This window comes from Lepidochelys olivacea (genome assembly GCF_965140295.1).
Source record: "Lepidochelys olivacea isolate rLepOli2 genome assembly, chromosome: 6".
Classification (NCBI taxonomy): domain Eukaryota; kingdom Metazoa; phylum Chordata; order Testudines; family Cheloniidae; genus Lepidochelys; species Lepidochelys olivacea.
In genome coordinates, this window is record NC_140416.1 from 105335161 (window position 1) to 105349402 (window position 14242).

The following is a 14242-nucleotide window of genomic DNA, read 5'->3' on the forward strand; positions in this document are numbered from 1 at the left end:
TTTAAACTGTCGGCTCTTTGGGGCAGGAACCATGTCTGCTATATATTTATACAGCACCCAACACAATGGGGCTCCAAAACCCAACTAGGTTCTTTGAGCATAACCCCAATGAAAATGATAAAGAATGTAATTTTGTAATCAACTTTGTTTTAATTGATTGATTAATTAGAATTGAATCAGTTCTGTGTTATTGCAGAATCTGATACCACTTAACCCCAGTGGTTAGAAAGACATTAGGAATTGTGTCCACTCTACCTGGTCTCCCCACCCTCCTTGAAGTATTAAAGCAAAGCAAATGGTTGTGTTGGAAGCATTTCCGTTTCAATGCTGTGATGAGTTGCTGCTATGTGCTCATCAGCACCTTGGATCCTGTACAGAGCATCTATTAAAGAAAATGGGTGTGCTGTCTAAGCAGCAAGACTGGCCGCAGAGGAGCACAAGTTTGGGACTGATCTCAGGACATCCCTAGGCACTAGATGGATTGCAGGGAGTGAAGCAGCTGATGTTCAGACAAAATCAGAGAGGGGTGAGGGCAGGTTTTTGTTGTGCAAATGTCCCTGATCTGGCATACTTTTAAAGCGTCATCAGAAGTGCCTGTATGGGACAGGCGAGCTGGAGGAAGGGGAAACATGCTCTTTAATGCATTACTGCTACGCTAGCTTTTTCACAAACCAATTGTATTTACATTGAATATTAACAGTATTGGGGGGGGGGGGGGAGGATATATGTTGCCAGACATACTCATGCAACCCATCCTAGGGTTGTGCAGGTGATGGCATTGGGTCCTGTGTGTTTGTAACCTTTTGCCATCAGAGTATTTTTCTCCCCACACACAGATTCAAGCTTCTTTTGGCAGAATAACCTCCATGCTGGTCAAAATAAAGACCACAGAATGAAGGAAGTGAGGAATTTCTCAGTCAAGAGAGTTATTGAAATGAACAAGAATAGTTTTCTTGTCTCATCACACCATGTCACTGTCTCATGACAAAACATGTTATAAGTACTATAGCTGAAAATGGAACATGTGATTCATTTTTTTTTCTACTTCAGTATCTGGAGGTTTGATGATTGCCAGTGATAATAGTACCATGCTGTTGCATCAGTACTGTTACCACAGATGCCGTAAATGCCATTGTTCACTAAAGTCTCTTGAGCTATTGGAATTGTTTCAGGGATTCTCCCAATACTAGAATAATCTAAGGGAACCTTTCCCTCCCCCACTCCACTAGACACTTTCAAATCTTATTTTGCTAAACCCAACAAAGACCATAGAACTCAAAGAAAACTCTACTGAAGGAGATATTTAAGCAATATCCTTAGCTGCTGTCTATGATCTCCATACCTACCACTGTGCAGAAAAGATAGGGCTGATCAAATTTATCCATACTGCTCAATGTGCTGCCTTGTCTTTATTTTCCTTCTCCATTTCCACTCTGTTTTTGCCTCCTCTCCAACTGAAACTAATGCTGGATCATTCCATTGAGTCCTTTTTCAAAGAGGTCAAATCCACATCACCAAAATTATAACACAGTCCAATGACAAATGCAAACATAGTGAACGTCTTTCCCCTTGCCAAGGTAAACAAGCACTTTATTCAAATGTTTCAATTTTGTGTGATCAGATGGTACCATTGAGCATCTGGATGGATAAGGCATCACTGGAAACTTGAGTCAACAGAGTGAGTGCTGGACAGGCAGAGAGAGTGCATGCTCTTACACTAAATGAATCTGAACTCTGTGTAGAGCAGAGGTGGGCAAACTACGGCCCGCATGCTACATCCAACCCACGGGACTGTACTGCCGGGCTCCTGAGCTCCCGGCCGGGGAGGCTAGCCCCCGGCCCCTCCCCCCGCTGTTCTCCCTTCACCCGCAGCCTCAGCATGCTGCACCGCTAGTGCTCTGGCCCACCGCTCCTGCCAGGCAGCACGGTGGCGTGACTGGCTCTGGCATGGTAAGGGGGCAGGGAGTGGGGGTCCTGGCTCCCAGTCAGGGGACTGGGAGCAGGGGGTGGTTGGGTGAGGCGGAGGTTCTGGGGGGGGCAGTCAGGAAATGGGAATTGGGGAGGCTGGATAGGCATGGGAGTCCTGGGGGGCCTGTTAGGGGGCGGGGGTGTGGATGCGGATGGAGCAGTCAGGGGACAGGGAGAAGGGGGGGTTGGGTGGGTGGGGAGTTCTGAGGTGGGCAGTCAGGGGGCGGGGGCCAGGCTGTTTAAGGAGGCACAGCCTTCCCTACCCGGCCCCCCATATAGTTTTGCAATCCCAATGTGGCCCTTGGGCCAAAAAGATTGCCCACCACTGGTGTAGAGGGTTAACATAAGGCCTACATACAGCTTGAGTCCCATTTAAGCACTGGGGGAGAAGTTCACCCACAGCCTCTGGCAACATGCCTCAGCCCTGTTCTGGATTGTCATTTTCAAAGCCCCTTCAGTCATTTTCTCCTCTGCTAAGATTTCTGACAGGGATGACCATTTTTGTCACATGGACACCTGTCTAGTAGGAACTAGACTGAAACCACCAACTCATTTTATATAAGCCACTAAACTGCTGTCAAATGGTAATAAATTATAGTAACTAGCATGGCTTTAACCTGGGTCAGATTGGAAGGTGGAAACTGAAAGGCTGGATTTTCCGTTACTTTACTGTCCAGTTGCTGACATACACTTATGTTCTAGTTTATATGTTTCTGTTCCATAACATAATAGCAATTTTTGGTGCAACATGGGTCTTTTTCCCCAAGTGATTGAGCTGGGTATCCACGCAGAGAATGAATGACCTTGTCATTGAGCAATTCTTTGTCTTTTGCTGATTCTGATGTACAGGACTCTAATGGTCTCCTTTTTGACGCGTTAAAGCCAGCGTTAAATGCCTGTACTCAGTATGTGAGAAGTTGCAGTGCTTGCTTCTTTATTTCATCTTTATGACGTGCTACATGATTTTGCAGGGTCTTCCAATTTAACTAGAAGGTCTCCGGCGGGATTATTCCATTCAGGTTTAAAATGCTCTATGACCATGATGGCAGTAGATCAATAAGGCTCTGGCATTTCTTTGCCCCCTTATGTCTTCATTAGACACTTAAGTCATACAAGTTCTGTCAGGAAATCTTATGCTGATCTTCATTCATGTGGACACTGCGACATCATGCTCTAGATTGTCCAATCTAGTGGGAGTCTTAATTAATTTAATGTCAAGAAATTACACCATTAATTTCCTTGTAGGCTGAGAACCACGCTTGAGCGGTATGTGACACTACAAGCCACTGAGAAAACACTGGATAAAAATTAAGTTTTAAACGTTATCTCAATAAGAACTTTCAGCAATTGACCTTTACTAAATGTAAAAGCTTTCTGGAGCGTGTTTACCTTTTTTGAGACTTTCTCCAGCCTTCACAGAGTGGCCATTGATGAGGGTGTAAGGGCTTGAACAGTAGACTGTTTCTTTAGGTCCTAAGGAGTTGCAACAATCAGAAAGCATGGCACTGATTTAGTGAATTCAAATGCAAGGTGAATGGATTTGTTTTTAAACAGTATTTTATTAATATAATAATTTAAAGCTGGCATTAGAAATCCCAGTGTTGCACACAGAGGCCAACACGGTGGGAGCTTAGCCACAGTCTTCAGATCAGGGTTGGGCCAAACGGAGGGTAGAAGAGAGTGCTTCGCATTTTCTTCCCTCATCACTGTGGGATCTCTAGTCTTAATCCTGACTTTCAAGGTGAAATCCTGGTCTTAGTGAAGTCAGTGGCAAAACTTCCGTTAACTTCACTGGGGTCAGGATTTCACCCTCAGTGTCTAGGAATCTCATATACTTTCACTGGACCCTACCATGAAGAAGCAAGGTGGTTTTCTGATGTCTTTGTTCCTCTTTCCTCTGATAACGTGGAGCTCTTCTTTTTTTCTAAGTAGGATACTCAGAAACACCTACTTTTCATTTCACCTCTCCATCTTAATGTTTATTTTTGAGGATAAGAAATACTTTGATGGCCAAATTCACCCTTCATTTACATCAGACATCAGATGGTGTAACCAAGGGCAAAATTTGGCCAGGTATGTTTTTATGTTACTACAATATACATTTATTCCCATTTTAATAACTTATTCCCTTTTAAACAAAGGAGGCAATGCAAACAAAATCCAGCGTCCTTTCAATGTGCAAAAAATGCTCTTGCCCCAAATGAATTTAATGCAGATTTTCTATAAGTCTCCAGTGTCATTTCTTTCTCTTTGCTCTCAAGCACGCTTCCCGGGTTCAGAGTTAGGATTGTTGGAATCCTCAATGAAACGTCCTTGAGAACAAGGTGCATGCTTTACCTAAACAAATAGCTATTTTAGGGCCTGATCCTGCATTTCTTGCATACCCAAAATGCCCATTGAGGCTTGATGTTCAGGGAATACAGACTTCTATGGATTTCTCTCTCTCTCGTTTTTTTCTGCCATGTTTATAAAACACAAGGTCTCTAAAGCCTCTCCAGATTGTTTTGGAAGAACATATGCTTTGCCTTTTGAAGTATTCTAGGAATGTTGCTCTGGTGTCTGTCTTACTCCAGCATCCTGATGTTTTTTTCCTTATCTACATACAGTACATGTAACTTTTGGCCTTTGTAACCTGAGCTTGAGGTATCTTCTGTTGTGTTGTGATTCTTGTCATATACCACTTATGCTTTGGCAACTTCCTACCCTTGTGCTATTTGAGCCACATTTTAATCACGAGGCATGCAAGGAAACCCGTTTTATTCCCATTTTAAAGAAGCTTCCCATTTGGTTGAACCCCTGTCTCCTTTGCCATAGAACTTTTCATGTTGCTTCGGAGATTGCATTGCTCTGTTGCTAGGCAGCTGAAGCATCTTCAGTTACATGCCACAATTTGTGAAATTCTTAAGTTATCTCATTGTTATTTTCTTTCTTTTTATTTGGAAATGTGGCTATTTGGCTTTCATCCCTCTTCATTCAGTTGCACTGATGTGATTTATTAGCATTAACCCCCTGAATTCCTAAGAGCCACATGTATTGGGGCAGATTGAAAGTGATAGCAAAGAAATGGGGAGAAAAGGAGTTAAATTGGTCAGGATTAGTCTACAGTAGGTGATGATTTCTTGTCGCTAAACTACTTTAATGTGTTTTGGCTTCCCTGGAAGGGGTGGATCGTAGTTGTAATCTGTTGCAACATTGACAGTTCATGTGAATAAAAACACTACATGATATTAAAGTATCAGTGCAAGGTTAGAGAGTCTGTTTAGATAGGCTTAATTAATCTATCAGTTTGTAACAGTAATACCATATTTCTGGTCTGTTTCCTCCTTCTCCTCTATTTGAATTTATTTTTGATGTAAAATATGAACCATAATTTAACCATTGAGTTTGTCATGTAAAGTATTTGACTTATTTGGCTTGAATAATAAAGATACCTGCCTTTTATTCTTGGAGTATACTGCATTAATCAGACTTGCTGGAATGATCACATGGTACTCTATGCCTTTCCCTGTTAGCTGCTGCTTGTCAGCAGCTGGCTGAGCTGTAGGCTGCAGGCCAGTATCTGCATACCCTTTCTCTTCAGAATATTTCAAATATACTGCTTCTTAATTATGCATTTTGCTGCAGTTTGACAAACTAAATGGTTCTCCTGCATGTTAAGAAGATTATTTTAAATTTCAGAGAATTTGTCTAGTTACTAGGCCATGTATGCATTTGAAGAATTCAGGTAGGCTCTCTATTTTATACATCAGTGTGCTTGGTTTTTGTTCTCACAAGGTTTTTGCTGTGTAATGTCAGACGGCTCCATAGTTAGTTCTCCAAAATGTAAATCTTTCTTGCATTTTAAAATCTCTACCCTGTGTATTGGGAGAAGTGTGTAGAAGAATGAGCTGCAGGTAAATGATAGCTAACTGCATGACGGAGAGTAAAACTGGATAATTGATTATATCTTGCAGCTTCTGGCTACATGACTATAAAATGTGTGCAAGTACAGTATAGAGTTATAAAACAGAAAGTGTTCTGCTGAAAAGGATCTTTGCTATTTTTGGTTCCTGAGACCTGACAGATGCTTCTTCTCTAAAGAATACGGATTATGATAATTAAGGGAAAAATATTGATGCTTAGATCATAGCTAGGATTAGATTTTTGTGCTGCAGCACAGTCTACATGCCTGTTTTTCATAATCCTGTAGCTGTAGAATTTCATATGATATTTCTAAATGTGATTCATATGGTTAGATTGGGGTTGGATTGGGTTTTTGTTTGCAAACATTTGAACAGTTGTGCTTGTTAAAGTACAAAATTAGCATATTTATATTTAATATTAGTGCTGCTCAATACTGGGTCCCCCCCCAATATAACTCTCTCCCTATGCAGCTTCAAGGTCTATTTAAACCATAACAGGTTTTTTAAGATAGCTGAAACAAAATGAATAGACCTTCTAACACGATTGATGTTTTCACCTGCAATGAAACTGTACTCTATGAAAATTTCTGATCTTCAGTGGGTCTTTCACTTTGTTTTAGGTTTATTCACTGTTTCTTGTAGGTCACACTATAATATTGGCCAGATAAAAATGGTGATAGTATTATGACAACATCAGGGTAATCGCTTGGTATATTTTCTGTTCTATATGCCATTGCTATAATATAATGAAAAAAATCCCTTTGATTTATTTAGATGTAGAAAAAGATGGTTTAAGTATGTAACTGAACGTGAAGGAGATTGGCTTTGCATTCACAATACACATTCAGTACCTGATTATTTTTTTCTATGAAACTTTTTTAATGTCAGACAAAGTATTGATTCCATTTTGTTAATCTGTGCTTTGCCAGATGACGTACGTGTGTGTGAGTACACATCTTGATGCTGACAAGTAGTAGAAATGAGCAACTGGAAAAAATAATAATTAAAAAAACACCATATGTCTAGAATCTAGCCATAAATGATGAAGAAATACAGGCTAACAGGGACTAGAACTTCTACTGCTTATGAAATGCTGTAGGATACTGCCTCAGTGAAGAGATTTTACTGGAACACTTTGTGATGCTGTGTAACTGCAGTTGTCATAGGATTGTCAAGAGATGCTCACAAATCTTGATTTAGCCAATTGTTGGCAGTAAGTTAAATTGCAAACAGGCACACAGTCTACTATGTCATTATTTGATTTAGTAGTTCTTTATATTGCACCCAAGTGTTTAAAACATATTATTAGTACAGGATTGGCCTAGTTCAGTATTTAGATGGAGCACCTATGCCTATAAGATATGGAGTTGATGATTCAGTAGGTGGTGCTGTTCCCTGAATTAAAGACTCAACATGGTGTTAAAGGCACTATGCTGTGGGAGGTGCCATCTTTTTGGATAAAATATAGAACTGAAGTCATGGCCACTTGTGCTTACTCAGGGCCTGACTTCTGTTAACAAAGTAGGTGCTCTCTTGCATGTGCTCACGTACAAAAACATACATCCAGTTTAAATCTCGGATTTGTCTACAGATAGGTATCTATCTAGCCAAGTGCGAGCAAAGCTTCCATTTGTGCATGCATATACAATTGAGCACATGCAAAATAGGTTTTCATTTATGCACGTGCAAGTTTACACCTACTTTCTGACTAGATATTGGCCCTAAGGAACCCAAAAAAATCTCTGAGAAAGAGGTGCACAGCCATGGTGTCTTGGACAAATTCCAGATACTGTAGAGTGATGGCGTTCTGTCTACCCAAGTTTCCCCCTGGAGTTTCAGTTTGCTATAATGATCTTCACTTCCTGGCGAATGGTTGCGTAGTGGTGGGTACTCTTAAACAGCTGCTGGACTTCTCTGCAGAAGCATCTTACTTCTGGACTGGATGAAGAAAGCAACCCTGGTGTGCTGTTTATAAAACACTTATTTGTGAAGCACTTTGGGATGAAAGGCACTCGGTAAATATATAACCAATGCGGATGAGTGGGTGGATGAGTCAAGAGTTGAACCTCAGAGGAAACAAAGGAGCTAAAGTCCATTGGGAATTTCATAATTCCATGTTCTAGCCAAGGGCAGTTTTTTTCCTGACATTGGGACAGGGCATTACCCCCTAAGCAAACTTTTATTTCTTTTTAACTGAGGGTTACAGAAACTTACACAGCCAGGACCTCAGTTTGTGAAGTCATTGGACCTTTACCTCCTGACATCAGCTGAGGATCTGGTCCCTTGTCTTTACTAATTACTTTTATAGTCTGCATAGACTCAGTAGCCTAACATGCATTTTTTTTATACGTAAAATGAAGTAAATTTTCTCACAAGCTGGATTTTCTCAACCTCTCACTGATCTCCCCACCTCACTGTGATAGGTTGTTGTGGATAACGTTAAGAGAAGATTGCTGTGCTTTTGGCCAAGAATGTACTGTACTTTTGTTATGTCCAATCTAGATCAGTCTTTGTAGCAACAGAAAGCTTTGTTAAACCGAGTGTAGATTTTCCTCTTGTTGCCTTAGGTATATTAGGCTGGGGTATTACTTGGCATACTCCCCAATGAACTAGTGTCTGTCTGTTTCTAATGCACCTTCACCATCACATCTGGGAACTTTCTAGTCCCCTATGCACTGAGTAAAACTAGTAACAATACAAAAAAGGGAAATTTTATTCTCTTCAAAGTCAACCGTTTATGAATACGGCAAGTATAGTTGTTTTTCAAAAATTGACATAATGCATTTCAAAACAGAAATAGACTATTTATATTTTGTGTGCATATAGCACCTCTCATCTGAGGATCTCAAAGTGCTCAGGAACATTAATAAAGCCTTATAATAACTCTCTGAAGAATATATTATGATGCCACTTCTATAGATGGGTAAACTGAGGCACAGAGTGATTAAGTGACTTGCAGAAGGCTACACCCATGAGTTTTGTTGCACAGTTGGAATAGAACCCAGGAGTCCTGATTCCTTGCCTTCTGCTTTAACCACTGCCAAATAAAAAATATAAATACCTCAAAATAGAAAAAAATTAATCATTCTGAGTACTGTCTGACTAAAGCAAATTCCAGTGGTAAATAATCCTAGATTTACTTGTTGGCTGCAGTTTTTCCCATCCTATTACCAGCATTTCAGGCAACTCTGGTTGGGAGCTCCAGTGGGATAAGTTTAATAAAGAATAAATAAAAGAAAGTTGTTTGTCTTCCATCCTACTCTATGAAAATGGAAATGATATTGAAATTTGAAGTGGAGGCAGATAGATACATCTTCAGAAAGGAATAGCAGAAAGATCTCCAGACCAGATAAAGCCAAGTGCTCTAGGTGGATGAGGGCCTAACTTTCCAAAAATGACTAGTTTCTGTGGATGCATCAATTTTTGGGTGGGGCATCTTACAGGGGCCTAATTTTCAGAAATACTGAACAATCATCTTTTGAAAATGAGGCCCCCTTTTAAGGTGTCTTAAATGCCCCAAATTTAGGAGTACTAAAATCCTGTAGTTACTTTTGAAAAGTTAGATCCTTTTTCTTGCTAGAGAAAATGACAATATTAATTATCAAGGGAGAGGAAAGGAGAAGTTCAAGGAACATTTTCAGCCTTTGCAAGAATGTAGTTTTTGTGAGTGGCACTGGTATTATAATTGTTAGGGAAAGCCAAAGCTACTTATTGTTCTGAATCCAAGGGATTGTGACTTCACAGGTAAGATGAAGTGACTAGTGAAAAAAATTTACAAAGTGGGGTAGTTATTCTTTTCTGACAAGAAGAGAAGGAAGTTTAGGGAGTTAAGGAAATAAAGCTGCTTAGGTTAAATGGTGTTAAAGCAGAAGAGGCAGGGGAGAATGTTTAAAACAGGGTGTCAAGGGTTTTGCAGATTCAGATGCTATTTTTGAGCAGCATTTGGCAGACAGTGTCTCAAAAAACTGATGTAACCTGCAGCACTGAATTTACTGCAGTTGCAGCATCATGAACAAAACATTTGTGAGATATTTAACCAATAGCAATTAAGAATTTTTGCAAGCAGGAGTTTAAAACTGACATTTCAATGTCAGTGGACTAAATCCAGTTATAGTTGAGATGGTGCTTTCGTTCAGAGTCTTTAGTGGCTTAAACCTTCCAACAGACCAACCAGTGCCCTTCTTTTTATTCCTTCTTTACAAATAGGGAAATTTAAAATAAAAAAACTGGCATAAAAGTAATGTCCAGGTTGAAGATTTTAATTGCACACCAGAGTCAGAAAATCCAGTTATAATTCCCATAGCAAATATAACTCTGCCACATTATGCATCTCCTGAGGCAGTAAGAGAAAATGGTTCATGGGCACAAACAGGCCAACTTATGGTTGCTGTGAGAACCATTCCACTGACACTCTTGCATCTTGTGAGATTAAAATCTCAATTTTAATGTTATGACTAATTTAAGGCCAAATTCTGTGGGCTTTCCAGAAGCAAATCGCTAAGCGAAACAAGTTTCTTTACATTTATGGGAGATAATGCTGCCCACTTCTTAATTACAGTGTCACCTGAAAGTTAGAACAGGCATTCACATGGCACTGCTGTAGCTGGTGTTGCAAGATATTTATGTGCCACATGCACTAAAGATTTATATGAATTTTTCTTGAATAAGGCCCACAAAATGTGGCCATTCAGTGTTTTGTATTTAATTATGTGAATGTTGAAATCACATTTAAAAATATGAAAAACCCTTCTTTTGGACAGCCAGTAAAGTTATTCAGGCACGCTACCAACCTATAACTGCTGAGAGAATGTTAATTCCTCATGGGAATGTTAAATTCCCTTCCTCAAACAGCTGATTATTGTACCAATGAAAGTTTTCAGCTACATACATTATATTTTCTCAAGAACTGATACCACAGTTGGCCCCATGTTTCATTGATTTAGAAATTAGATGTTTGACGAAAAGGAGTTGTGTTTTTTCTAAGAGAGAACATCCCTGGAGCACACATGACTCTGAATACACTTGCTGGAGATTAAGATATTCATGGAAATAAAATGTTCCTGCTACGTTGTAATGATTCTCTTAAACTTTATCCCAGTGATAAAGGTCCGAGGGAGTATGCTGGGTAGGGATGTTTTTACTTGGGAGTAAAAAAAATTCCTGTGAATGGGATGCACGTAACCTTATCCTAGAGACTGAAATATTAGTAAATATGTCCATGTATACTGTGTTTATGCAAGGGGGCCCCAATCCTGATGGGGACATCTGAGAGCTTCTATAATATTAATAACTGTAATAGATAGAGATTTCAGTGGGCAGGAGGATTGCTATAGGTTCTACTAGTCTTCCAGCTATAGTGATCCTGAATTTTATGTCCTCATGGTCTCCACCTGGTCCTTGGAAAATATTTATCTAGTATCCCTATTGTAATTGCTATGAACAAAATTTGACACTCTGTGTGCAGGCAAGATCCAGGCTTGAGTCTTGCAAGACTAATATGTATTATCAGAGATGTATGGAAATGTATGCCTGGCTTTTAAATAAAAACAAGACCCTGAATCCTAATATCTTACTTGAAAGGAATGAAGCTACTTAATCTACACAATGCAGTGATGCTTTTATTAAAAAATAAAAAAATCTGTGTCCAGTGGGGAAGGATGAACCAGCCTTAGCCTGATCTGCCTTTGCACATCCTTGCATCAAAATTCAATAAAGGTTTGAAAAAGTGTGATTAAGATACTTCCCTACACACAACCACTACCCATTGCTTCTCACTTAGGGTGGTATCTTCATTTGGATGGAGTGCTGGTTTCCACTAGCATAGTGTTCTCTTCAAGAGGTAGTCAGTTTCTCTCCCTCTAGCCCCAACTCCAGCCATTCATCTTCAAGGGAGGCCAGTTACCCACTCTCACCTGTTCCAGTACAGTGTGACCAAGTACACCTGCTGTAAGATCTGCTGTTTTCAACACCTATAAAACATATATATTGTACTTTGTAGCTTCACTACAACTTTCTGCCTAATAGCCTGATCTGAGAATCTTTCTGTTGACTTCAGTGTGTTGGATTGGATTCCATATTCCTCATCTTGTTCTCAAAGTCAATGTTAGACTCATCTTGACTTCAGTGGGAGTAGGAGTATGGAGCCCAATCCAAAGCCAGAGCTTGGGAGATCCATGCTTTCCTCCCTTCTCATAAGAAGAGTGATTGTGTTTGCATTTGCCTGAACAAAAACTGAATAAGGACCTCACAATTTGGCACCATGAGAGACTGAATTTGAAAGACGTATTCCCAGCTGGAAAAACCATGCCCCATGAGCACTGCATTAATGGACTAGGAGAGGGGAGAAAAACATGGTAATTATGGACAAAAAGGAATAACAATAATAATAATATTCTGTGTATTGCGATAGCACCTTCCATATGAAGCCTCAGCATGCTTTACAAACATTAATGAATTAAGCCTCACAATACGCCTCTGAGACTGGTGTTATCTTTGTGGGAACACAGAGGTTCAGGGGGGGGACTTAACCTAAGTCTCACACACACAAGCCTGTGGCAGAACCCAAATTCGAATCCAGATCACCTGCCCCTCATCCCTCTCATTTAAACATGAGGTGTTACTAAACTGTGTGCTCTAACAAATCCCAGCACAGGGAGGCAGTGTGGTCTAGTTATTGTAGCAGATGGGACTGGGAGTCAGGGCTCTTGGGTTCTATTCCCAAAGCTACCACTCACTTCCTGTGTGACCTTGACCTCTCATGCCTCAGTTCTCCCAGCTATCAGAAGGGTCTAATAATGATATCTGTTTTATAGGGTTATTGAGATGCTTCATTAACGTTTGTAAAGAGCTTTGAGAGACACAGAAATGAGGTACTTTGCAGAGTAACAGAGTAACAGCCGTGTTAGTATGTATTGTTTCATATTCTCTGTGTATATAGACAGGTTTCAGAGTAACAGCTGTGTTAGTCTGTATTCGCAAAAAGAAAAGGAGTACTTGTGGCACCTTAGAGACTAACCAATTTATGCTGTAGCTCACGAAAGCTTATGCTCTAATAAATTGGTTAGTCTCTAAGGTGCCACAAGTACTCCTTTTCTTTTTGCAGAGTAAGTGGATTGTTATTTGATTAAAATACTAAATTTCATGAATGAGGTGAGAGGCTGGCAGGAGCACTGGAAAATCAGTAAAAACAAAAACCTGTGACCTTCCTGATTTTAACACATTGTGATGGCCACTGAGAAGACTTACTTACCAAAGTCCATGATTATGGGGTTACTGTCTCTTTAAAATGACACATACAGCTACAGACTGGTGAAGATGTGCACAGCGAAGCAGCAGCTGAAGGATTTCAGCCACATCAGGCTTGGAGAGTTCAAGCTTAGATCTAAACTCTGGACCAAACTGCACTCTCGTGTAACAGGGCATGTCTCCTACTGAAGTCAAGGGGAGTTGTCTGCTAGTGGCAGGGCTGAATTTGGCTCTCCTCTTCAGTCAATGGGTGTAGCACTTGTACAAGAGCAAAATTTGACCCACTGGATATTGCAAAGTTATCAGATAAATATCCAGGTATAAATAGCACCCACACCAGGTGATATGTACAACCGTTTAAAACACAGACACATTGGCCATCTTCACCGCACTCTCTGGAGAGGCGGTAAGGCTGGGCAGAAAAGAAGAAGAATTCCCAGGATGAAAGGGCTGTAAAAATACCCACATTTCCTTCCAGTCTCGGCAACAATGAGAGCAAAGTCTTGCTCTGCAGAAGAAAAAGGAAGCAAAGTTCTCCTCTTTGGGAGAAGAGGAGGAAGGAACATGAAGAATAACCTTTCCAAAGTGCCTTGACTCTAATTGAGTGTGATTCTCAGACTGCCGTGCTGAGTAGTGTTAGTGTTTGAAGGGGGTACCCAGGATGCCAGGAAGATGGCAGCCCAATGAGGGCGATCACTAGAGCTGACCAGAGGATGATGATTCTCTTTTGTGGCACCTTTCAAGATTTTGTTAATTCTGCATTGGAACAAAAATGAATCCTCTTGAATGTTTTCACAAAAATGGGATTGTATGTCCATTTTCAGATCCAAACCTGAGCTTTTTGACTTGGGGAGGTAGGGGTGTAGCTTGGTGGGTAGGACACTGGCCTGTGAGAGACCAAAGTTCAAATCCTTGCTTTGCCTGATTCCAAGCAGAGTTTTTCATCCCAGATCACTCTGAATCAGATGGAGCAAGGGTTTGAACCAGGGTCTCCCATGTCCCATACGCTATCCAGCAGGTGCTAGGCTGTGAGAAAGTCCTGCTCTCTTAGTTGAAACTGATCCATCTCCATGAAGCCTGTCCGCTTTGAAAAAACAGCATGTTTCCACTAATTTTAATTTAGGCAG

At 40.4% G+C, this 14242-nt stretch overlaps 1 protein-coding gene across 2 annotated transcripts in view; it reads left to right on the forward strand.

Annotated features, from left to right (window-relative positions):
* The first annotated feature begins 5500 nt into the window (after nt 1–5500).
* EVL (Enah/Vasp-like) overlaps nt 5501–14242 on the forward strand; it is a 187118-nt gene continuing 178376 nt past the window's right edge. Inside the window, exon 1 of one of the 2 annotated variants that reach the window (XM_084631262.1) lies at nt 5501–5692. In XM_084631262.1, the coding sequence (XP_084487388.1) occupies nt 5670–5692 (23 nt within the window). In that variant the 5' untranslated portion in view covers nt 5501–5669. The remainder of the gene's footprint in view (nt 5693–14242) is intronic. The other variant, XM_084631263.1, reaches the window with a different exon arrangement.